A 23,968-nucleotide genomic window follows, 5' to 3' on the forward strand; every position below is an offset into this window, starting at 1 on the left:
TGCAGACACAATTTTCAGACCTCTGCTTCAGAGATGAGTTCACCTTCAGGCCAGGGCTTATATCCTTGTATCGGCTCCTATCTCAGGAGCTCTTTCCGAGCTTGCTTTAATGCTGCTTTCCTGTTTAGCAGCCTTTGGTTCATCCATTCGCTTGCCTCCAGGTGGTCTTTTGGGACAAGCGGGGAGATATCGAAACCAAGAGACAGTGCAGTATTTGGTGCCTATGCCAAAGGGAAGATCATAGACATTGGAAACGAGCTGAGAGTTGTCTCCCTCTTCCTTATGGCTTTGCTTCCATGCCAGGAGTCCTCTCTCCTCCTGTGTTCCTGCAAAAGAGAAAAGGAGAGGATCATTGTGTAGAAAACATTGAAACAGATGTACCAAACATAAGTCTGCTTTGTGTGCTTCACATTCACTCCCCCTATCCCAACAGACCCAGTAAAACATATAGATCCCTTACACTTAAACCCTTCTGGCTTCAAAGCTCTTTACAAAGATTACCTAACTGCCTGTTAGACCACCTTTCTTCCTGCTACAGCTTCCCTATTAGCAGTCTTCTCCACTGTTTTTCACATGGATCAAGTATACAGAAACAGATTTTCACAAGCAATGTGGAAGTCCAAGAATTATTCAAAGGGAGTCACAAAGTGTTAGAAAACCAAGGCAGGATGGTAACTGCTGAGTTACTGTGGAGCAGGGCAGGGGAACAAGATTTAACTAGCAATTATTAGTTACAGGTGTTTACATTGGCCAAAGCATTGCTAAGTGCCTTTAATTGTTGGCAGCAGCTGAGCTTTCCTTGGGGGAAGGAAGTGAGGATCTCTGTTAATACTGCCTGGAGGACCTGAGGACTAGGGGTTACAAGAAAATTAAAGAACTGGAAGGAGAATGGCTTTTTGGGAAGCCTAAGGCAGAGAACAGCAGAAGAATCTGGTTAATGGTGTATCCTTCCTGCTTTTTTTTTTTCTTTTTCCTGCTGCAGAAATGAGGTTTTTTCCTCTCTCATTCCTACTCTGTCTCTCCCCAAGCTTGACTGAACTTGGGGCCTTTCTGCTGGTAGTGAGCACTAGCAGCAGGTGCTATATCTCATCTGTGACTGTGAGCCTTTCCTGGTGCTTTCCACCCCTGTGGTACCAGGGAAGCCTCAGTTTTAGTAGCTCTCATAAGTAGGCACACATTGGCACTTTGCCTACAACCAAGCAAGAATTTTTTTTTTTCCATCTCATAATGTTTTCTGAGGTTCCAAAACACTTTCTGAAATCTCAGGATAAGACTGAGGCCTTCTGAGAATTTCTGGGGGGAAGAGAGGGAAAATAAGCAGATAAAAGAGAGAGGATGGAAAAAAAACTACCCTCAAAATGAAAGTGGCTGCATTGTGCCTGATCTGAGGTAGGAATCTGAGTATGTCCCACCATCAAGTAAGGGTTCTTCCCTCCAGTTGCCTCTGTCTCTCCTTTCAACTAACAACTTGACTTTAGGCTGGTATTTTCCCTAAAAGGTATTATGGAAAATAAACTTTTCTTCAGACCAGGTTTTTCCTGAAAAATGAGTACGTTTTTGATGAACTGCTGTTTTTTTCAGCCAGAGACTATTTCAGTGATGGGTTCCCCATGTCTCCTGTTCTTCATCCCCCTCTGGGAGGAGTTCAGGGACATGATGTTTCATAATTGCTAGCACAACTCCTATCCGCAGAGCTGATGCAGTAGTAATGAAGATGAAAAAATACTAGGAAACAAACCCTAGGGCAGGCAGAGCTTAGTAGCTTAGCTCTTTGCAACAAATCCTACCTGGAATGGTGTTATCAAGGAGAAACCCCAGGAATCCGCCCACAAACATGCCGGTGGTGAGAAGCACCTGTATCACTTGGTCCAGCTGGATGATTCCTAGCAGAAAAACAGCTTTGGGTAGTGATGCAGAGAGACACGTGTTTGCCCAGCAACATAGCCAGTGCCAAGAGGCTGCAAGCTGCATGCCTGTTAAGACAAGACTTGCAAATCCCAAAGCAGAGCCTAGCATGTGGCAATGCAGGGGAGATTGATCTTCCTGCTGATTTCAGACCCGCAGTTTTATTCTGCATAATCATTCATTGACCCAGCTGCCAGTGGGCAGGGGATGACTCACAAATATATTAAGAGCCTGTCTACACTGCAAGTCATCACAGCACTGTCTCAGGAAGAAACCTTCTTCTGCTCCAAACAGGTTCTGTGCCTCCATGACATAATGCCAGACCGTTCCCTACAAACACACAAGCTTCACTCCCCAAAGAAGTATAGGTTTGTTTAGCATGGGATTTCATACTAAGTTAATCAGATGTGCTGCTGCTCTGCGAGGGCTGATAGGTGTGAGCAAAATAGCCCAATGACACAGAGCATCTGATAGAGCATCTATAGCACATCTGATTTCTGGGCCCAGCTCTCTCATCACCCCAGCATGCCATATATACCTGTGACAGAGACATTAATCACCAGAGATACACTGAAGGGTTAACTGTTCTAGGACTAGAAATTTCAATGAACTTATCTTGATGAATTAGTGGATGAGTCTTCTTGTGCGGTTTGGAAACAACAAAGTTTTCTTGTATGTGAGCACATAAGAAAGCCTCCTCCACAGAGATCTTGAACAGGATTCAGCCATGGGCTGTTCTCCTGGCCAAGGCCTCACCCTGGAGCCCATCCCAAGGAAGCATGCTCAGCAATCCTTGGCCAGCTGGGAGCCTGGCAAGGTCCAGGGGCTAATCGGTAGCAGATTTCCACCCCAGAGCTCTGCAGGAGAGCAGAGGGCAAGAAGAGCGCACCGTGAAAGCAACAGGCAACAGTCAAAGCGCAGGCTTCAGGGTTTTATTTGGAAAACTGCATTTTGGAAGATTTCTCAGGATCAGCCTTTGCTTCAGTTTTATACTACAGAAAATGGTTCTAAAATATGATGTGATTTCACTTCTTACCTGTTTCCAGCAGTCCACTATTTTTGCTTGCCCAGTTGGGAATTGTGAGGCCAGCAAATACAGAAAACCCAAAGATAAAGATGTTTCTGGAGGAGTTCATATCTGTATACTGCACAGAGAAATTGTAGACATTACTACTTGCTGTTTAGGCGACCATAATGTGTGTTAATGAGACATTCTTGGATGCATGTACAAGCGCAAAGCCAATGACAGGTGCTACAGTAGAAAATTGTGTTTAAAGCTGAATCAAAATTAGCAAAAGCTTTCAGAAATGTGTATGTGTATATGCATATAGTAAGTAGCAATTGTATAGGGCAGTTACAGTTAGATGGCAAAGCACGCCATGGTCTCCTTTTTACTGATGGGGAGACTGAGGCACTGGAAGAAGAGGGGATTCACCCAGCAAACCACTGGGCGAGCTGGAAATGAAACTTGTTTACCTGAGCCCCATTCCTGGCTTGTGTTCTCTATTTGAAGGTGCCCTGCCCTAAACAGACGTGCAACAACACAGCCTGGCTTGCACCTGTACCGTAGGATATAGCAACAAATCAGCCATACAGGCAATGATAGAAACATCCCCCTTGCTGATAACAGCTTGCTTCAGATAAACCATGAGAAGAGTCTGAAAGTAACACCCTAGGGAAATCACTATATGCATTAATGAAGCCGGGGAGCAGCCCTGACCTACTAGGTTGTTAGTAACACCACTACCTCGAGCAGCAGTAAATTCTGCCCCAACCAGGAACCCCTCTGTGGTTTAGCCCTTTGGGTCTATTGTGTCCTCAGCTTCTCCAAGGAGCTGCCAACACAAATCTTTGCATTTGCTGCAACTCAGTTATATTTGACTCAGCCTGATAAGAACCTGATTTCAAACCAAAGTCACCTTCCTCAAGGATGAAATGGTGTTCACCCAGCTGTTACCTGCAGATTGGAAACTCCCACTGCTGTGATAACTCCAAACATCACCAGGAACATTCCTCCGATCACAGGGGTAGGTATGCTGGCAAACATAGCCCCCACTTTCCCAAAGATGCCGCTGAGGAGCATGGCGCAGCCACCAGCAACTATCACCATTCGGCTCCCTACCTGGGTCAAGAGGAAGAGGACAGAGTCATGTGCATGGTACAGAGAGGTGGAGAATGGATGGCTCCATGTAGCAAGTGCACACTTGGCAGGCAGTTGTTGCACCTCAGATACAGCACTTAATTGCATATTCAGCTCCAAGGTTCAGATATAGCCTTGGGTGAGCACATTCTAGTTGAGATGTCCTCACTGCATGGGAAGCCTCTGTATTTGCAGACTGGCGAAGAGTTATTAAAAAAGCCACTCTGGGAACAATAGCAGATCCACACCCATTTATTTTATGTCATCCTTTTGTCCTACTATTGGCAAGGACTTTAACAGTTTGCTGCTAAACAATAGTTTATCATTAAACTAAAAGCACAATAACCCCCACGTATGGCTTTGCTCTTGCTCCAGCCTAGAAATATTTCAGTGTACCCACAAGCTGGGGCTGCAACTACCCACTTAATTTATGGGACAATATTTCTACTAGGGTTTAGATTTCCATCTAAAAATGGGTTTCAGCCAGATGTCTGGCACTGCGGCCTCCGTTTCCTCGGGAGCAAGAATTGGGAGAGCAGAGCTGGCCAGACAAGCTGTTTAGATCCCTAGCTCCTGGATCTGGTATATTCTTTCCATATTTAATAAATGGCTAGCAAGACCTGGGGAAGTCTGTTGGTCTGCCCCTATCTGTCATTACCCATCTAGCTTCAGTGAAACCAGTTTTGTCTCATTTTTTTCCCCTAGGGAGAACCAAGGGGCCTTTCCTTTGTCAGGCACTACAACAAAGATGGGGTGAAGCACCAAGTCATGAGTCTTATGCAGATCTGCTAGAGTATGTGAATAGGAAGAAAAAGATTATCTGCAAAAACAAAGGGATTAAAGAGACATTTAGAGGTTATGGAAATTAAAAAAACCCACAATATTTATTAGACTTTCAATTCAAGATCTGTCTTGCCACACCAAGCATTGGAAGGCTTAAAGAATCATGCTAAGATTTACAACATTCATGTCTTAGGCAGAGGAATTCTGTAATCCTCTGCAAACATTTTGTAATTCAATTATTTATTTTAATCTTTCCTTGCAAATATCTGAAGAATGTGATATTTCCAGCAAGGGCTTTTTGTCAACACTTTCAAGAAAAACATTTCCAGTAACTAGTAGTGTCCCTTTTTGAATATTTCTTGATTGTAAAAGATAAATGAATAAGATTTTGTGGGGAGTTTCAAAATAAAATCATACATACATTTCCCTTTGCCATTGCGTGTGCTTTTTATATTCCTTGACTTTAAGGAATATAAACACTGACACTTTGCTATCAAAAGTGTAATTTAATAAAAGCCAAAAGATCTATTTGTTCCAGGATTAGAATGAAGTTTAAGATTCTTAATTTGCCAAAATGACAAATCACCTAGTACATGGAGCTGGCCTTAAAGGCAAATTAACTAATCCACTGATACCACAATTGAGAGCATATGATTTTACAGCCTGTAGTTTAAAATTTGTTTCAATTATGTCAGGAAAATAAGAAATTCAGTTCTCTTAAGGTAGAAGAAGTGCAGTTTGCTACTATGTATATGGCAATTCTGAGGTCTTTACCTCTCCTTAAAATTTGCATCTTATTTCCTTGAAAACGAGAGCTCAGTATTGGCATGCTGGACTTCATCCACTAACTTAAGCATAGGTGTCTGGTGCCTCTTAAGAGGTTGTATCTTGGCAGCTTCTGGCACCTTCTCCTTTGCTTTGTCTGCCAGCCCCTGTAGATATCTGAGATACCCGAAGACATTTCAAATGGTGCTGAACACCTCTATTCAAGCAGGGAGACAAGTCCCTTGTGTTTCCATTTGTTATGGAAAGACGCATTTCCCATGCAAAACCCAAATGAAATGAAATCTGCCTTGTGCTCTCAGCATCCCCATCTATCCCAGCCTTTCCACTGTCTTTCCTCTGTCTCTCTTTTCCTCTGTCTATCCCAGTCTTTCCACTGATTTAAGACTGACTGAAATGAGACTCTGCATTTTCTGGACCCTTAAGTATGAACGAGTAACTTTTCCAGAGGTGGAATCTCAGGGAAACACCTCCCTTAAAACAGAAAGGATGTCATGTCTACCTGAAGGACTTAGAGGACACAGGGAGAACAGACTGATCTGATAATTATGAGTCTGGGCACTTGTCCACTGTGCTTACATCCTATACATTCAACGTATGCCGCAAACTACTTGTCATGAAACAAGGAGCTCAGGCATGTGGTCAGTATGTACAGACCACACAGCAACATGGTACGTGGGGTGAGAGGCTAAACTGGCCTCCGTGCAGACATCCAGACAACCTTCTCTGCTGGAAACAACCACCTCACTCAAACACTGAAGGCTCAGTCTGTGAGAAATGGTTATTGTGAGTGAGGTTTATAAAATCCCATGAAATAAGCAGTATTATAGAGTGGGAGCCATAAGTCAATTTCTGCATTTATTTACTGTCTGGCAGCTCTGCTGATATGACAATAGCTTATTTGACAATGATTTAAAAATGTTTTCTGGATGGCTGCTGGATGTACCCACCCCCTGGCTATAAAGCTGAATGAAAACCTCTGATCTAATTGCCAAGCTTATCTCTAGAAATTTCATTCCCTTATAAGAGCAATAAGATACTCAAGGGATTCCTGAAACTTTATAGAGAGGTAAAAACATAAATCTTTACCATCACGTTTTATAATTCCAAAGAAACAGTCTACCTGTCACATGATTGCCAGCTTTGGGTTATAAAAATGTGGAATTTGAAGCCCTAATAAAAACTGCTATTTTTCTTTTTTTTTCCTCCTCTCCTCTCCTCTCCTCTCCTCTCCTCTCCTCTCCTCTCCTCTCCTCTCCTCTCCTCTCCTCTCCTCTCCTCTCCTCTCCTCTCCTCTCCTCTTCTTCACATATTTAGGAAAATAGATAGATAGACACATAGATAGATGGATAGACAAATAACTTTGATAAATTTAGTTCTCAGGAAGTTCCCAGATTAGCTCACAGCATAACGTCCTCTCTTTAGTCTTACAGACCAGGTGCCATGAGTAACAGCAGTGTATACCTCTCCCATATTCAAATCATATGCGGTGAAAGAGCAGGAATGACTGCTTATGTTACATGATTTGGACAATCTGGCTGAGATGGTCACCAAGTGCCCATGGGCAGCAAGCACTTTTTTTTTTTGCATGGTGTGTTCAGCAAGAGCTGTGCTAAGATCAATTCCCAGGTCCAGCATGTATCCAGTGTGGATAACATGCTTGTAAATACACCCTCGGGACATATCTCTGAGCGGGCTATGACATTCCTCGGCAAGTGGCGTGACGGGGCTGCCCCACTGTGACAAAACTCACCTTGGTGATGCCCAGGGCACCCACGTTCTCGCTGTAGGATGTGGTGCCATTGCCAGTCCCCCAGGCCCCAGCCAGAAGGCAGCCGATGCCTTCCACTCCGATCCCACGGTTGATGGCATGCTTTGGCGGTGGCGGGGCACCCGACAGGCGGGCGCACGCGTAGTAATCACCCAGCGACTCCAGCATGGAGGAAATCACCCCAGCTATGATGCCAAATATCCCGGCCAGGCTGACGGTTGGGACTCCCCACTGGCCTGCAAAGAGCGAGCTCGATTCAGGGTCAGTGGCATCGGGTTTGCTCTGAAGCCTACTGATGGACAAAGCAGTGGAGGCACTTGCAAGTGTTTTGCCTCATCGTCCAGCCCAGCTGGGCTGCTCAGGGTCCTTTCACCTCCCCGCGGTGCCCATGAGTGAGGGCACAAGCCAGTGAGACCCACAGGAGCAGGAGCAGCGGGTCGCAAGGCAGAGGCGGATGCCACGCTACCTGGGTAGGGGAACCGGAACCAGGGAGCCTGGGACAGGACGTCCCCTCGCGTGTCAGTCCGAGCCGGGTGGCCGTATCCTGCCGGGTCTGCAGGGAGCACGTCGGTCACCGTGAGCACGTAGCAGAGCAGCCAGCTCAGGGAGAGCCCCAGCAGCACCTGTCCGTCACATTCGACAGGGGTGTCCCGTTAGGGCACAGCCACGTCTCCAGCAAGCTGGTAGGGCCACCACATGGTGGTACAGGGTCTGAGGCAGGTTCTCTCCCAGTCTGGCCTCCTCCCCATGCGTGCGTGTGCACATGGCATGGGGGAAGAGTGCCAGCAAGGTGCTCCCATGTCCCGGCTGCCTCCCTTGTATGGGGCGGTGGTGCCTTCTTGCCCTCTGCGCCCTTCCCTGTACAGAACAGTCCTGGGGGCAGGCACACTGGGCAACTGAAGAAGGATCAGCTGCATTTGGAAAGTTTTTTTTTCCTGATTATCCAGACAATGAAATAAAGGACCAGAGAAAGCAGGGATCACAGAGAGCAGCTCCAGCACGCTGAGGTGGTGAGCAGCCTGCATTTCTGAGATAAAGATGGCTTTCCGACACTAAGATGAAACCAAACTACAACACAGGTGAGATTGGGAAACTTACTGTGCTGGAAGTGAGTGGAAATAGTATCTGAGCCCAGACAGCCCAAACCGGGTTAGCCCAGTCCCTCTGTCATCACCAGGAACCATAACTTACTGGGAAGATCTGGAAGAGGTAGATCTTGGAGAAGTGGCACTTCTTGCCTTTCTGGTAAGACGGCAACGGCACAGGCGCATCTTTCAGGTACTGAGAGAATATAACTATGAAAGCAATAGTCCTAGGAGAAGGGAAAAAGTAGATCATGAGACAAAAAGTACCCCCAAAAATCAGGCTCTCGGCACTACACAGAGGATCCCCACTCTAACAAGGCTGAAGGGGAACAAGCTTCCCATTATATGCTACCTAGAGTTTTGTTGTGCTTGTAAATGTTTTTTGATCCCTTTTGTTTCAAGACCCACATCACTGCAATGGTAAATCATTGAGTATGATACCATTGCCAGAAGTTTAAAAATGATGCTGAGTAAAAGAAAGACATGAGAGACATGCAAGGTCCAGGCAGGCTATATAGGAAGCTGTCCTTGAACCTCTCTATATAATTTAGATGTACTAGAAATACAGAATTTGTTGGTTTCCTGATTTCACGTTTACTTATGCTGCTTTTAAGTTCCAAAGAGCTCCTACCCAGCAAGGAGAAACAAAAGAGGAAGTCACAGGGTTTCATTTCACATCATAAGGGAGTATGAACTCACACTGATTTGCCTACACAAGTTCCTGTTTTGAAAGAAAAAAAATGTGGCAGGACAGTGGGGCTGCACATCGTGCCCTGCTGTCCTCCCTAACGCTGGGGTCTTGTTCAGCGAGTACAAAACAGTGCCCAAGTGCTCCTGCCTGCAGAAGCAGCTGTGCCAGCCCTAGGGAGAGCCCTCCTGTGACGCCTTGCAGGGCACAGCTTTCCCGATCACACACGAAGGGCATGGCACGGCCGCCCATGCTGCTACATCTGCATCATAGATGGGTTTTCCAAGGTAGCAGTGGCCCTGTTTACTTCCAGCAGGCCACGGGGCTTGATCTCGTAGAGGTGGCCACAGGGTGCAGCTCCTCTCCCACCCTGGCCCTGGGGCTGAACCTCCTGGAAACCCCAGTGCAGGGCTGCACGCGCACAGCATCGGGTTTGCCTTGCATGCACGGCTGAGCGCATGCTCACAGCAAGCCCTGTCTTCCCTCCATGCTGCTTCACTCCAGAAAAGACAACCAGGGCCGGTGGCGGATTAAGCTGCTGGTTGTGGTATCTAGTGGGAGGCCGGGAACCAGACACCCCCCCCACAACTGCTCATCTCCATAACAAATATAAATTAAATACAATGAGTGAATTATTTGAAATAGGATTTGGCAAATTACACCAAATTACATTTAGTAACTTTGCACACTGATGGCAAGAAATGGTAGTTTTCCATGAGTGAAAAGGTAACGTGAGCTGTAGGTACAATATGGATGCCCAGCTTCCCACCTGTCCCCCACATCATTAACTCAAGGCCTGGCTACCCGAGGAGCTCAGGACTCTAGAGGACTCCAAAAGCCAGGCTCTCTCCACCACGGGGAGGCTATACTTCCTTTAAGGACAGGAAGAATGCCAGCAGTGCAAAGGAAACACCAGCCTCACCTCTCTGCAAGGACATACTGCAACATACAGCCAAAGGCTATGAATCATCAATCAAAGCATTGAATGAGGACGCAGAAAGTTCGAGGAGGACCTGCTTTGCGTTATTGTTTCTAAAGCAACAGAGCCCAGGCCAGCCGCGTCAGTGCACATTTTGTGCATTTGCATTTACGAAGGGGCTCAGCAGCTTTATGAATCACTGTGGAGTAGTCTTCTATCTTGGGTAGGTGTCACTGCTTATTATTCAGATTGCCTGACACATCCTGTTAATAGATGCTATTTTCAGCTGCTTATAATTCTTCCTAACTCTAACAATTCAAGATGAATTTTTTCCATGGAAAACATCTGCCTTGGGCCAAATATTTCTGGAAAAATATATCCCAAACCTATTTCCAATAATAACATTCAGGAAAGAGACATAGTATGGCCTGTGTTGAGAGGCGATTTTAACTAGAACAGTGGGAGGGCCTGCCTATGTTCTGGAGAAAAAGACCTAAGATTCAGTAAGACTTGGTCTTTGGGGTGAGGGATATTACTCTTTTTCATAAAAATCTGCTCAAGTGTGATCAATCTGTAAAAATGATCATTCATCCTAGGTCCCAAGTGCTTGGCAGAACCACCTCTGACTTTAGTGTTTGCAGCCCATAAAGGTGCTGAGCTTTTTAAGTATGTCCAAGCCTCTTCCATCGCCCAGTGATGAACTGTGTATGCATGATCATCAGGGAGCAGATGAGCACGTACTAGCCCAGGTACTCAAGGCAACAGCAAGTTTTGGCTGCCATGGGTGCTGTGGGATGTGGTGGGGCGGGGTAGCAGGGCCAAGACCACAGGGCTTGTGTCTTCCCCCTTCTCCATCATGACTCTTCCCCCTTTCCCTATTGGCGCTCACAGAGCATGAGACAGCCTCACGGCAAAAGAGGACACAACCCAGATAGCTCAGAGCATAATGATCAGGTTGGGGCAAAGAAGTCTGAGTCATGAAAGAAAGGACTGAGATTAGCACAGGCAGGAGATGGGACAGAAACGAAAAGGACAGAAAGGGTGGCCATGGTTGAGGGCAGGTGAAGGACTTGGGTTGGAGGAGAGGGACCTCATGGATGGCAGATGGAGCAGCAGGGCTGGGCAAAGAGGTCAAGTGAGGGCCTGAGGTTAGGAGCCAGTGAGTGGAAAAGCGAGGCAGAGAGAGGAGATAGTCCAGACAAGGCTAAGGAAAGGAGCCAGGATAGTTCATTGGGACTGGAAATAGGACAACAAGCCAGAGATGCTGTGGGAGAAACTATGGTTGGATGGGAAGCCTGGGGGAACAGACAGGGTTTGGGGTCTAAAGGGATGGGAGAGGAGAGACCAATTAGGTGAGGAAGTAGAGGTGGAGAACAGACTGATTCAGCAGAGATGGGGCCTCAGAGTGGAGGTGCTGGAAGGCAGAGCAGACCAGCTGGGTCAGAAGGAGCACAGCCAGGAGCACAAGCCCAGCCTGGGGACAGAGCCAGGGTGGGGAACATGTCCCCTGAAAGCACACTGCCTCCCAGGGGCTGGAGTCAAACCCAGTCCCTGTGTCTCCAAAGGCAGCTCTGACACCACTAGCAAACCAATGAGAGTCCATAGGCAGATAACAAACTAAGGTTGTACATTATCCCAAGTTCAAGTCTACATAATGGGTCTGAAAGTATCAAATCTGCAGATGAACCATGCAGTGACATTTCCACCTTTTTAATTTGTTTCTGGAGTGCCAAGAAAATTCTACCACCAATTATAAGGGCACACAACACAAATGTCTCCGAAGGAGCCCTGTTAATGTTGCAAAGCTACATGTGCACAATGCAGATATTTCCAGACTCCCCAGGCCCTCCTAGGAGAAAACAGTTCCTCCTAGTCATGTGAAAACAATATATACTGCTATTTTAACTTCAGGAATATCTATCTTGGGACACTCAACATTGTCATTTTAGGAATGTCTTTTTAACTTAAATTCTGAGTGTGTGAGATACTATGTGTATGATAGGGATTGTCCCCAGGAATCACCATAGAAAAGACTTGTTTACTGACCTGTGAACTCAGGGTTTTCACAAAATCAGATTTTTTTAACCTCATTTTTGTTTTTTTTGTTTTTTTGCTGATGTTGCTGAAGGCTCTAAGCTCCTGGAAAATAAACTATGCTGTACTGGTATCTTGCACAAGCCTGTCACATGTTAGTATTCAACAAATAATTCCTCAATCCCTGGGGAAGCCTGCTACAGACTATAACATTTGGTTTTATATTAGAGGTAGATGGTCTGTGTACACACAGCTTTCCCAAGGGGAAGTGAGACTTACATGAATGATATGCCCCAGTGTTGCCCAGCGTCATCTCCAGCCGAGTCAAAGAGAGGTAGAGCAACCAAGGTGATGGTTGGGGCAATTGTCAGAGGGCCAATGAATCTCATCAGAAATCCAATCAGGCCAGAAAATCCAACGAAGATTTGAAAGCAGGAAGCTACAATGATAGCTCCTTGCACCTGGAAAAATGGAGGAAAGGAGCAGAGTTTGAAAGGAGCTCCAGCTGTTAAGCCTTTTCTTAAACAGGTGAGTGCCAAACCAGTGTGAGAGCCAGGCTCAGCTCCCAGTGATGGACAGGCATGGAGGCTTCACTCTGATGACAGCAGGAGCTGGCCGAGTGTCATGTGTAGAGAAGGGCCACCAAAGCACCAGCACTTCAATTCCCCCTTGGCCCATGTGTTTGGATGGCCCCCAGGACCAAGTGCCTGGTTACTCAGAATCACAGAATCACAGAATGGTTGAGGTTGGAAGGGACCTCTGGAGATCATCTAGTCCAACCCCCCTGCTCAAGTAGGGTCACCTAGAGCACGTTGCACAGGACTGCGTCCAGGCAGCTTTTGACTATCTCCAAGAATGGAGACTCCACCACCTCTCTGGGCAACCTGTTCCAGCGCTCAGTCACCCTCACAGTAAATAAGTTTTTTCTCATGTTCAGATGGAAGTGTCTGTGTTTCAGTTTGTGCCCACTGCCTCGTGTCCTGTCACTGGGCACCACTGAAAAGAGTCTGGCCCCATCCTCTTGACACCTTCCCTTAAGATACTTATACACACTGATAAGATCCCCCCTCAGTCTTCTCTTCTCCAGGCTGAAGAGTCCCAGCTCTCTCAACCTTTCCTCATATGACAGATTCTCCAGTCCCTTAGTCATCTTAGTAGCCCCTTACTCGTGTTACCCCTACCAGCCCCATGGCAGTGGGTTGGCGGGGGTGAGGAGACAAACATACTGATTATGTCCCATTGTCTATTCAAACTGTCTTTCAGGGGTCACTAGGAGGTATGTGTTCAGGTAGACCTCAAGCAGGTGAACACAACGCTGTATCCAAGTCCCTTGTACAGTATGGCCCACAGAGGAGGATGTGGCTGACTGGGCATTGCAGCACACTGGTAGGAGAGGAGGGCAGTTATAGCCAGGCCTCTGTTTTTTGTGAGTACTGGTTTCCCCCAGGGGACACATTTATCACCCTGAGCTTCCCTGTGTTTGACAATCACTGTTTAAGTAGCCAGTGGTTACGTCTTGAAAGTTGGTTTGCTGCTCACATCAGCTCCAGCCAGGAGACTCGAAGGTGAGGATTCTCTCTGCTGTCACAGATGGAGTGATAAGTCCCAGCCTGGGTTGTCTGAGGTGCTGAGCACCTTCCTCTCCCTCTGGCTCTAGAGGGAAGAGAAATACCCCCAGCCTGGGGATAAAGCCCCAGCCTGAACGGAAAAGGCAGCAGTCCCTGTGTGACAGAATAGTATTTACATGTATCCACAGGAATGGTGCTCTGCACTACACAGCAAAGCCTTCAGGATCCTAGAATGCTTTTCAAGTGCTTTTCAAAGCACCCCAACATACAGATCAACAGAGGCAAATTCAGTCACTTATTCTGATTAGGGAATAGATGTAGAATAAGGCAACAAGATCCCTGACCCTTCCTCTTCTCCTTTGGCTACCTAACATTACTCTTTTCCTTATTATCTACAGTAAGTTGTGCCCTTTCACTTCTTTTTACTGGGTTTCTTGTGCATAGACAGGGTCCTTTCCTCAGAAACATCTTCTCTCCCTTCCTTCCTCAAAGCCAACCACACTTCATGGTGAAAGGATCTGGCTAGACCAATGGAGACTTTGCAGGGACCATAAATCACCCGAGGTCTATACATCCTGTCCTACAGATCCCCATTTAAAAGCAGCAAAGCACTTGCTTTTTACTGGAGAATAGATGCCAAGGGAGCTGCAGCAGGCTGAGGACCAGGGTCACCGGGGGGTGGAGGGTTCTCCAGCACTTATGGCCCTGCCATGGTCAGGAGCTTTTGTGAAAGCAAGCAGTCCTGATGCAGAACAGGTATCACTGAAAATATAATATGGCTATGCAAATTCCCTGTCACAAATATCTGCAGAGCTGCTTGTAATGCAGCCTTCAGTCTCGCTGACTCAGCGGTCTCTCTTGGGAAAATCTTCTCCCCAGATCCTTGCCTGCTCAGGAACCATTTATCATGCTTCTAGAGCTGGTCTCGGCACAGCCTGTCCACAGGGATTACCTCTCGCATCCGTGTCTGCCAGACTTCGATGAACTCAGGTGAAGAGGTATTCACTAGGGTGGCATTCTGAGTCCAGGCAGGGCACTGCCACTTGGGGAGAGACAGCATGGCCAGGGTGGGAGTCAGGAATGCAAAAGTCCCTCCTTGGATAATAGGCAACCTGGAAGGAACCCAGAGGGAACAGCTGAAGAGTGTGAATTCTGGGATCTGAGCTCCATAGGAATGAGAGAAAGAAAAGTAAAATAAATTGAAAACAAATGAAAAATCAATCTGCTTATGGCCCCTGGCAATGTCTTTGGAAATGTTCTGGCAGGTCTCCATCACTGACAATGCTTGGCAATTGTTGCCCATTGCACTCAAGAGCAACATCAGGGAAAGAGTCCAGGTTCAAACATCAAAAATCGAAAGAGACACTGGTTCTGGAGTCAAATTCTGCTACACTGCTTTAAGGAAAAAAAAATTGTCTTCTTAATGTGTGACCAGATCATTTGTCTGACCAGATAACAGAGCTGCATATAGTAAAACAACAATGAAAAGAAAACCTGGAGGAGAAGAGAAGACCAAGGAAGAAAGAGGGTAAAATTCTCAAGAAAAACTTAGCACAGATAAGACTTTTAGGCACAGATCTTGCCAAGATTCAATTCCTTCCTCTGTTCCCGTCAGCTGCCTCAGTTTTCTTCAAGACCTGCTTATAAATACATGCACATACACTGGCTACTCCCCACATCATAAGCATCTTCAGACTGGGGGTAGTAATTGGGACTTAGCTTTAGTACACTGCATTTTAAAGCTAATTTCTCTACTCTGTTTCCACTGACACTGGAAGGGAAACCTGCATGGGCAGGTCTGAGCTCTCTGACTTGGGAAGAGCTCAGCACTTCCCACATACGCACGTCTCCTAGCTTAGAGGAACACTCACTCTTGAAGCCCCTCAAGCTAGCAATGAGCTTGCGCCTTCAGTGGCATTCAGAAGTGGCTTAGTACAGGGCTTTACATATAGGGATCAGTGCTCCCTTCACTCTTGTGAGCTAAGCCAGACTTCTTATTTCACATATGGAGAAATGGCAACAGAGATGTAAAAGGCCCGAATGACTCTTCAAAGCCACTGAAAGCACTAAGCCCCCATGTCAGTGAAAGTTGTTTGTTGAGGAGGCCATTTCTCTAGCGCACTTCAAAAACCTGAACCTGTCTGAAGGCCCAGGCTGACACAGCAAGCTCTGAACAAGTCGTCACACCTCAGCTTCAATCTTTAGAGACCATTCCTGAGAGCAGTCCCCAAAGCAACCTCTCCTTGAGCCGGAAGCTCTTGTGGCACCTGCTTAGAAAACCAGTGGCACGGTGATCCAAGTGAATACTTCTGCAGAAAAAGAACTTCCCTGAACTAGGGGCATTTTTACCATTCCCTGGAACACACTGGAAAATAGAAGATGTCATAGCCTTATCAGCACCACCCCTCCCTCACCTAAAATAAATATTTATACCACTACACTTACTCATGCCACGTACATCTGAACTGTTGTTTCAGACTTTGGCAGTAATTTATATTTGAATGTCAGTCATCCATGGAGTCACTTATTTATAGCATTCAGTCGAGCATTTTGCAGCCTTCAAAGAATCTTGCTGGGCAAGGCAAAAAATAAACAAAAAGAAACACAGATGGCCCAGTGCCATCACTGTTGAATTAACAATAGATTTATAGCTCCTGGTGTGTTAGCCCTGAAGCTAGTTTGCAGTCGGTGCTGGTGACGACACGTAGGGGGGATGCTGACTTCTTTCCAGTGGGGTTTGCAAGACAAAATGCTGTAGGTTTAAAGAAGGAGATGTTATGCTCTAATCATCATTATATGATATCTGAGCATGTGCTAAGGGGACTCACTGTAATGATAAGCGACCTGTGTCTACCTCAGGAGCCTCTCGGATACAGTCTCTTCAGTGACTGGGACCTGTCACTGCTTTTTCATGCTATATAACATGACTGAGCTGCAGGTTAAAGTGGGTCAGGCTTTTCCCTTCGCTATTGCTTCTGGAGGGCTGCTCCAGAATTGCACTCACTCTTGGTAGGAACCTCCCAATTTCCTATTTTCATGGCCAGTTCCTATCTATTTGTTCATGTGCCAACATTGTCTTTTAGCTGAAATAGTTTCTCCCTGCCTGATCCCATCCTGTTCTTTTTCAGTCTAGTTGCTGGCTGCAGCCTTACGCCTCTGAGCCTCCACTTTGTCAAGCTGAACAAAACAATCTCACTCAGATTGCCTCTGTAAAATGAATTGTCTCCTTTCCCCATGCCACCTTAATGGCTTGTCTCCATACCTCTTCTCCTCTGAATTAGTTTTTCTTACATATGGTCATCATGACCTGTACACAGTACTTAGCTGAGGGCTCCCAAAGGCCTCAGACAACAGCACTGATGTTTTCCAGGAAAAAACATCCCCTCAACCTTATATTTACTGTTTTCCTGACTGTAATGTTGGTGGCTCATGGCTGTCAACTACTACAGGGCTTGAGAAAACAGTAAGAGAAAAAAAAAACCCTATTCCAGCTTTCTCCGCAGGCTTGGTTTCCCTTCTTTAGCTATGCCACAGCCTAAGTCCCACCTTTCCAGCAGGGAATGCCCTTACAGCTTTAAAATCTGGGCTGGCAGCAAGGCCATCGCATCCTCGGCTCAACAGAACCCATTTAAGCTTAACTGGATCTGTTGTTCCTCATTTAGCTATTCAGCTACAGGAAATAATGCTCCCTGCTACTCTTTCATCCTTGGCTAACAGGGAACAGAAGATGTCACAGATCACAGGTATTCACAGAGCCATTTGGAAGCATTCCTGGGAGAAATCCAGACTGAATCATTCACATAGTCACATATACTAAAGGTCATGGTCATGCACTCTCTCCTGAATTTAATTGAACAGAAAAGAGTCAGACTCCCCCTCTTTCATAGCCAGGAAGGGTGACCTGGCCCACATGGCACATCTGCAATTTATGAGAAGTGGAGCCCTCTTGGAAGTGAGGTTTGTCTACAGCCATTTCTTATGACGGACAGACATGGAAAAGTTGCAGTGGAGGAAGAAACAAGAAGAGTAAAAAGCAGTTTGTGAAACTGGCAGTCTAGATCTTTGGGAGAAGGAGGGTGCTTGCAGCTATGTCTCTTATCAGGTACTTCATTTTCTGGGCAGCTGCAAGCTCATCCTCTCGCCACTGACTCTTCAACAGCTCAGCAAGAAAGAGGATTTACCTTGGTTCAGTTCAGATTGTGCCCTGAATCCCTGGCATGAGAAGTGGTACTGCGCTTGAGATATACTTCTCCCATTTACCCCCTGCCCTAGAGTTTCTCACAGTCTGTGTTCCCTTGATCCTGGGCCCAGATCAAAAGGGTCCTGCTTCAACTGGAGGATTCCTGGCATATAGAGGAAGCAAGTACTGTTTATTGCATGCTTTACTGTTTTGCATGATAGATTCCTTATTAGTGTAACAAAAGGTGCATGAGAAGACACAAAAGTTAGAGCACTTAGTAAGCTGATCCTGCAAAAGTATCGTATACAGTGATTTTGGGATGCTTTGGCATGATTAGCCAAAGGTAGCAGATAACCCTCATTGATAGACAAGCTCTACAGCAAACTGGTCACTGACCACGTAGTAATTGCATCTACAAGCAGTTTTCTCATGTGTCCTATTTCTTGCATTTGGCCTACCTGACTCCAAAGAAGACTTGCAGTAGCGTGCAAATCCCTGAGACAAAGAAGATGGTGCTGATCAGGTGGCTCTGGGTGAGGAGGTCATGCTGGAGGCAGAGTTCTTTGGAGAGGATCAGAGGGATGGCCACGAGACCTCCCATGGCTGTCAGGAAATGCTAGGAGCCACAAAGAAAAATTGGGTAAGGAAGGATGCAGAACTGGCCGTGTATTATTGCTGGGTTGCTGAGGGAATTCTAAAAGCAAATTGTAGACCAGTGCTTGTGTGATACTAGTATGACTCATGCTCCTGCTTTTTAGCCAACTTTAATTCTCTGCTAGGGACAGTTTCAAAGTACCCATGGGAACTGCAATGCCCCCCACTAACTTCCCCCATTTTCCATGCTCAAAAACCTTTTGTGGTATTCTGGACTCCCCCAATTGCTGTCAGAAGGGACCAGTTTATCCCCAGCACCTGAAGACAATACTGCTGGGGATGCTCTTCCAGGGAGGTGGAGACATTTCAGGGAAGAGACTGACCAGGCTAGATGAGTGCAAATGCGAGTTTCAATCCCTCTCTTTTGCACCAGAAAATAAAATGTAAAATGTTACCAAACTAGAACTATGCATTCTTTGCTATCAGTAGCATTTCTCACACCATGTATTTACTTACTTATTTATAAATAACCCCCAAAATGGATGAGAAGTAATGGAAAAATCAGGTCCTGTATTTTTCAGAAAGGTCACAGACATATTTCTACAATGACCTTCAATTAATTACTAAATGTGAAAATAATTTTTCAAACATAATTTTGCTTTAAATGTTGGCCTTATTTGTGGTGAACAGTGGATTAATCCAAGGTCATTTTAGCCGTCACTTCCCAGTTCTCATCTTGTAGCATAAGGCTGCAATGGTGGAACCGGTAGTGCTTGATAGCTCACAGTACTCATTAGAGGCATGTTTTATTAAAATAATGATGGAGATGTGTTCATAAAACCTTCTTTTTATACAGTCTAAATTTGAGATTGCCATTTAAAGAAACAAGGTACAAAATGTCCACCAAGTTTAGTTCATCATTATCTTAACCACCTTGAGGTGTCCATTCACTGAGGCTCTACACCAAGTGGCTTTACATGGCATGGCTAACGTTGGGTCATTCAACATGCACTGCCGTGGACACAGACCAATGGAACAATGCAGCATGGGCCTTTCTCATGCTGTCTCTGCTTAGCTAGGGATGGCAGAAATTCTGAAGCTTTTAGACATCTGGCTAACTTTAGCAGAGGTATCTAACCTATTCTTATTAACTATTTGGCTCTGACCCTGGGACTCTGCCTTCCCATTTGCACTTCAAAGGGCACAGTGTAATCGTAAGCACAAGAATAATGATCAGTGTTCAGGAGATGGTGGGAAGGACTTGATCTCATGGTGATCTGATCCCACAGCTCTAGTCATGCCTGAAGAATGTAAAGCATTTCCAAATTCAGGTTTCACCCCCATTAACTGGTTGAAAAGCCATTAAACTCCCACCCCCCCCCCACTTCCTCTGCCTTCTTCCCAGTCTCACCTGAATGCCCAGCAAGATGCACAGATACCATGGTGGTACATCCGTGATGATGTATGCCAGCTTGCTGCTGTGGTCCTCACCCCTGCCTTCCTTTGGGCTCTGGGCAGTGAGGTCAGGAAAGGCATAATAGTGGCTCCCATCTTCACCCTGGCAAGCAGGAGAGAGCTCTTATTAGTCAGAGTCTGGCCCAGTGGGCACCAAGTCTCTGCCCTTCCTGTGACTGTGCTCCACATCTTGTGAGAACACCTCATCTGTAGCTTTCAACAAGGCCAGGATAAAAAAGAACAAGAGGGGGAGATTAAAACATAGGTAAAAATGCCTATGGAAATTGTTTGGAGGCACATGTGTATCTAGACCAGAAGAGACACTGGACAGTGTCTCAGTTAGCCTCAAAGACATATCTGGACAAAATGCATTAGTATCATGTTTAGCTGACAGTGGAATAACTCTACCCAGAAGCAAGAAAGAGTCTGCAACAGGTTAATCCATGAAATCTGCATTGTCCTCTATTGTCTGTTGTCCATGGCTGTCCCCCACAAGCAGTTTTTGTGGGCAAGTTTTTGATAAAATATCCTAAAACAAGTGGGCAGCAAATAATTACAGACTAGAAGCACATTTTATCTTTTCTTTTCTTTTCTTCAGTCTTCTCTTTCTAATCTCCTTACCAAATGCTCTAAAATCTTCCATCTTGATAAATGCACCTTCACTTTGTCATACTACAAAACCTCTCTAATACTGAGGAGTCAGGCAAAACACAGTGAAACCGATGATCTTGGAGACCCTGTGCCCATTTCAAAAGAGGACACAGGCAAAAGCAGGGCCTGCTGAAACCTCACCCCCAGCACGTGCTGCAGGAGGCCCATTGATCACAGTGGCCACAGAGGAGCGGGGAAAGCTGGGCGCCCCTGCAGCGGGTGCTGCCCTTGGCCAGGGCCAGCCGCCACTGGGGAAGGTGTCCTGCTGCAACGGCAGTACCAAGGACTGGACAAGTCTCAGGCATCAAGGCTGCAGGGAGCTGGGCAGAAACTGAAATAGCTCCCCAGGAAGGTGCAGATCCCCTCCCAGACAGCCAGAAGTCTCAGGGCTCCCTGGGGAGCTATACTAGTCACAGAGCTTATTTATACAGAAATGTGTTCTCCCAAGAAAAGCAAAATACTGCTTTGCTTCAGTTGCCTTCAGTTTGCTTCAGTTTTTCAATGGAGTAATTGCTCCAGATTGTCCTCTCCTCCTTCCCTGCGGCCACAGCCCCCTGTGCACACACATATGCCACCCCATGCACACGCCACCCCAGGCACACACCACCCCAGGCACACATACACACAAATCCCTGTGCATACACACACACACCTTGCACACACACGCACATACACACACACACACACATACACACACACACACGAAGCCCCCCCCCCCCCCCCCGACCCGTGCTCTCTCACCTTAGAGGAACTGCTCAGGCAGTGGGAGGTTGCTTGGGAAACCACAAAGTTTTGATCCAAATCCAACAGCCTATTAAGATCCCAAACTGTTTGTTGCATTGAAGCCTCTCCAGCCAGTGCACCCGGAGCAGAGGACCTTTTCCAGGCTGGGATGCCTAGATCTGGCAGGCAGTGGCAGAAGCCTGTCTTGCCCTGTTCCTTTCCCAGTTTCCCAACCAGCTTGTCAGTACCAACCTTTTTCTTTTCTTTATCCTTCAGTCTTATTGGAACCTACAGACCCCAAAATGCCTAAAAAGAAAGGTGTCTGCAGTAACTGTCACGGCCTACCTATCACTGTAGCCAAAAACTAACAATGTAATCAGGAAATAGGGATGTAAAATTAATGTTACATTCTGTTGCAAATATGCAGCTGCAGCTTATTAATCCTGGAGGACTGCATCATTTGCCTGAAATCTCCAGTTTTCTAGTCTCTCTCATGGCTGAGTCTCCAAAGTCCATTTAAGATCATACTGTTAAAAATGTGCTATCTAATATCTTTTAAAATACAGTGTATTTACCTAGCCTAGGCAGGCTGGGAGCATTATAGGTACTTAAAAACAGATAGGTGAGGGCAGAGTTAATTCAAAGAGAGCTCAGGCACAAATTTAAAGAGCAGCAGGCCTTCCCAAATAACTCCCCGTGGAGGCATTTTCATTTCGGAACAAGAGAGCCTGAGCTGTGAATTAGCAAATGTACAAGGAAGGTACTTAAGCTTGCCCATGCGTGGAGTTTTTTTGGGGGGAGAAAGCTATTCCTGAACACCACCACGCATGGATGGATTGTAAGCCAGACGGGCAGCAGTAAGAGCCTTTTCTCGGACAAGCCTCCCTCCATCTCCCTGCAGCAGCTGGTCTCAGCAGGGATGACTCCTGGCAGCAGCCTCCCGGCTTGCGGTGATGTTTCCCAGCCCGGCTACTGCTGCAAGCTCAGGTGTCCAGGTTGTCCCCTGCCTGTTGTCAGGTGCCAGGCGCAGGATCAGGGCCCTCGTCAGTGTTTTGGATAAGCACATGATGAGAGCAATAGGAAACTGAACTGCTGGAACTACAGGTAGGAGATAAAGGGGTGATTCCCACTCGAGGGAGTTACAGATCTGATCTGAGTTACGGTGGAAGAGGCAGAAACAGAGACAACTAGTAATAACACCAGAAAACCTCCGCATTGCTCTGAGCACTTCTCTGGAGGCTCTGCCTGCAGCTGGCCCACAATGGCACCCCCATCTCCACCACTCACAGCAAACTGGCCAAGAGTTATTTGAGAAACGGGAGACTTGGGCACCGAGAGGTTAAATGACTCCTCCAAGGCCCAGGTTCTGCACCGAGGCAGGCGGAGGGTTGCAGGACCCCACGCTTTCACTCTTCCTGTGGGCAGATAAGCAGCTCTTCTCATTTCTAGTGGAAGTTGCCTCTGCCCTGAGGTGGGAACAGAGCTGCCATGCCCCCTCCTGGCCCTATGGCTCTGTCACAGCATGCAGTATTTTCCATGCCCTGCACACCCCTCAATAACATTCATTTGCAGGTGCTTTTATTATCCTGTAACCATACAGAGTGCTCTCCCCAGCTGACTCCCAAATCCCTTCTTCATCCACCTCTCTGACAGTTTGCCCCACTAGAAATAGTTCCAGAAGACAAGGAAAAACATTCTTCACCAGTCTACATTTCACTTTTACTTATTATGACATAAAATCCTCTACCCGGGGACACAGCCACAAGGAACCATGAGCTCAGTTCCTTTTCAACACAGATACACTCGCGCTGCCATTCATCTACTCTCTCATTTTATAAATAATAGAGAGAAAAGAAGAAAAAAAAAAAAGCTCCAAAGAGTAGAAACTACCTCAGGTCTGTAACAGTAGCAAGCTTTAGTGAGGAAATTATCCCTCAGATTCCTGTTGATAAGAGCTAAGATAGATGTCCACTGCCCACAAGCATCCTTGCAGCCAGTCCAAACCTCTGGCTTTCCCTTTCTCTTCCTTTTTCAGGGCTCGCACCAATTTATGCAAGAATTAACCTTCAGAGAAGGGCACACTCACCACGAAGCTGGGGTTATCTAGCCCGTTGAGTTCTTTGTCTGAGGAGGGGGTCATGCCTTCCACTTTTCTTCACGGACTGCCTTGAAAAAGAAAGACAAATAAAGACAGGAAAGCCTCCCAAATTGCCACTTGTCCCAGGCAAGGCAGCCCTAAAGAAATTGGGTGAGAAGATGCAGAAGCTGGACTTCAGGAGTCCACCACCGCTCAGTCCTAGTTATTCATGTGAGCAGTATCACAGAGGCATTTCCTTTCCCTTTGGCTTATATAAGTGACTCCTTTTCTCCAGCTGATTAGAGGACTGGCATTCAAACCAAACTGAAAAGCAGCCCTTCCCTGGGCTGAGTGAATCAGTAACTGATGACAGAAAAAACTTCCTCTGTAGGTAAGGATGCAAGGAGATATCCAAGAGGCAAGACATTTCCCTGTTTTTCTGGCACAGCCTTGAAAAGCGTTGCTTCATTATTGATCCAACAGCAACTTGCATTTTCTGTGTGGGTTGGGCCTGTTTGAAGAGCTTTGTGCTGATCTCTAGAAAATTCAGTTTCTGGATGGTTTCACTTATTCTGCATATAGATTGCCATGTATTTTGGCTCAGGTACAAAT

The 23,968-nt window shown here is 46.4% G+C and overlaps 1 protein-coding gene across 1 annotated transcript; it reads right to left on the minus strand.

Moving 5' to 3' along the window:
- Window positions 1-57: 57 nt before the first annotated feature.
- LOC106488374 (solute carrier family 23 member 1-like) lies at window positions 58-23,419 on the minus strand. Its single transcript, XM_013947245.2, has 12 exons — window positions 23,366-23,419; window positions 19,862-20,008; window positions 18,315-18,472; window positions 14,629-14,788; window positions 12,388-12,569; window positions 8,574-8,694; window positions 7,849-8,005; window positions 7,365-7,618; window positions 3,863-4,027; window positions 2,942-3,050; window positions 1,788-1,883; window positions 58-326 (listed from the first exon to the last, which is right to left on the minus strand). Exons 1-12 carry the CDS (start codon window positions 23,417-23,419, stop codon window positions 58-60), a joined length of 1,872 nt encoding a protein of 623 aa, XP_013802699.1.
- Window positions 23,420-23,968: the final 549 nt, after the last annotated feature.

This window comes from Apteryx mantelli, chromosome 1, assembly GCF_036417845.1.
Source record: "Apteryx mantelli isolate bAptMan1 chromosome 1, bAptMan1.hap1, whole genome shotgun sequence".
NCBI classification, from domain to species: domain Eukaryota; kingdom Metazoa; phylum Chordata; class Aves; order Apterygiformes; family Apterygidae; genus Apteryx; species Apteryx mantelli.